At 40.5% G+C, this 2242-nt stretch overlaps 1 protein-coding gene across 1 annotated transcript in view; it reads left to right on the forward strand.

Annotated features, from left to right (window-relative positions):
- Nucleotides 1–1356: 1356 nt before the first annotated feature.
- LOC120828604 (S-arrestin) overlaps nt 1357–2242 on the forward strand; it is a 6972-nt gene continuing 6086 nt past the window's right edge. Inside the window, exons 1-3 of the mRNA XM_078105173.1 lie at nt 1357–1510; nt 1853–1921; nt 2182–2242. Coding sequence (XP_077961299.1) covers nt 1874–1921; nt 2182–2242 — 109 coding nt within the window. The 5' untranslated portion in view covers nt 1357–1510; nt 1853–1873. The remainder of the gene's footprint in view (nt 1511–1852; nt 1922–2181) is intronic.

Genomic DNA, 2242 nt, shown 5'->3' on the forward strand with positions numbered 1-2242 from the left:
ATTGATCAGCATGAGGAGGGGGGCCCAGGCTGGTAATATGGCGCCATTAAAAGGGGAATAACAGGCATTTATTGCCACGAAGAAATCTCCCGAACAATACCCTTACCTTTTGTGCTATATTTATACAAGATACATATATGTGCAATTAAATGATTTGTCTTGTTCAAAATGTTATAATGAATTCAAAAGTAGTGTATTGCAAACTTGTTCTTATGCAAACTCTTTAAGGTGCCTTTTAACAGCAAAATCCTGTTTGCAAAGCAGCTGTTCAAATAGTTCTTAAATCTCAATGTAGACCATGAAACCAAAGCTATGTCACTGCCAGGTTATTAATATTTGATCTTGTTTGTTCTAGCAAAACAAGCTACGTTATAACCGTCCAAAAGCGAGAACATTTATAAATCTGGGTTTTTTTCAGGGCTTTGTTCCTCGTACGTGGTTCAACTAAGTCGATCAAATGTTGTATTAGGCAGCTCAGCGTTCTCTTATTCAACGTTCCCTCTAAACGTTTCTCCTCTTTGTTTCGCCCCATCGAAGGGTTTTTCATTTCTTGGGGAGTTTTTTTGTGTGCCGATGTGAGGGTTTCTGGTGTAAAGCCCTCCGAGAGGCTGTAGAAAATCTAACACGACACTGCTGCAGTGTTGGTAAAATGTATCGGCTGATTTTAAGTGACTCATAATCAATCGTGGGAAGTGATGAACTAATCCAGCTGCTCTGGAGCAGGTTCCTGTTTTGGGATGTGTTGCTATGGTGGAACCGAGAAGCCTGATCTGTGTATTCTTATCCTGAAAATGATCCGAGGATGAACGGGGCCTTGTGTCAGCGGATACATTTTTCTTTTATCAGGAAACCACATAAGCCGGGATGTCAAACGTACGGCCAGATGGCCCCGCCGGATCACTTTGCCAGTCTGACAATTACAGAAAGACATCAATTGCATTTCTATGAAAGTAGTTGCTATTCCTAATCAGTCCACTGGGGGTCGCGCTGTATGAGTGAGCGAACATATCGAAACACGGATCGGTACATGCCACCTGCTCCTTTTCGATCAATACTTCTTCTCTGTGTCATTGTATCGCTGAAGTTATAATGCCACTCGTTTATCTTTAATCAGTGATTGGCTAAACTGCTTCTTAGACCCGCCTCTTTTGGGCCTGCTCGATCCCAGCTGAGGCATGCAGTCTGGCGGAGAGGATTTGCAGTAAAAGCATATATTGTGTGTTCAATATTTATTTTACCCGGTATGTATATGTATGTATGTATGTATGGGTATATATATATATATATATATATATATATATATATATATATATATATATATGGGTATATTTATATTATACATACACACATACCTAGAGATTATCTCGCTCCCTCTGAAGGATTATGTCCCTGTTGAGTCATTAATGATCAGCTTGCTGACCTGGTTTCCTGTTGATTATTATAAATACAGCTGATCGGTCTGATCACTTATTAGAAATCTGCTGCTGATCAACAACGTTTCTGGTCTCAGGTAAGTTTCTCTTTTCTCTTTTTTTCCTTTGAATCTCATCGTCTGTTAATAATTATTATTCACACACACTGCGGAATTAATCCTCATGATTCAAACATCAGTTCGTCTGAAGGTAAAATAACCTTCAAGGTCATAGTGAAGATTTAAGTGTTGAGTTATCTATCATTAGTAATACTTTCAGTTGATCAAAGAGATCAGTTTGATTTCAATTGATTTAACCTTGATGATACGGATACTTTAGAAAGCTTTTAAATTAAACTGTTCTGTAACTGTAAACAACGTCTGCTGCTTTAATTAAACTTAATTTAGTCATAATTTAAGACATGTGTGAGTTGTTTCTAGGTTGTGACATTATTGGTCAACATGAGTCCCAAACATGTTGTCTTCAAGAAAGTGTCACGGGACAAGTCGGTGAGTTGTTTTCATGAAACCGATTCTCATTACCTGTGAACCCATGAGCAAAGCCCCGATCCTTTCTACCCCTAAACCCTTGAGCAAAGCCCCGATCCTTTCTACCCCTGAACCCGTGAGCAGAGCCCCGATCCTTTCTACCCCTGAACCCGTGAGCAAAGCCCCGATCCTTTCTACCCCTGAACCCGTGAGCAGAGCCCCGATCCTTTCTACCCCTGAACCCTTGAGCAGAGCCCTGACCCTCTTACTCTGTGCTGCAGCTTTCTGTCTACATGACCAAAAGAGACTTTGTGGACCACGGTGACTTTGTGGATCCAGTCG

Source organism: Gasterosteus aculeatus, chromosome 1, assembly GCF_964276395.1.
Source record: "Gasterosteus aculeatus chromosome 1, fGasAcu3.hap1.1, whole genome shotgun sequence".
Classification (NCBI taxonomy): Eukaryota; Metazoa; Chordata; class Actinopteri; order Perciformes; family Gasterosteidae; genus Gasterosteus; species Gasterosteus aculeatus.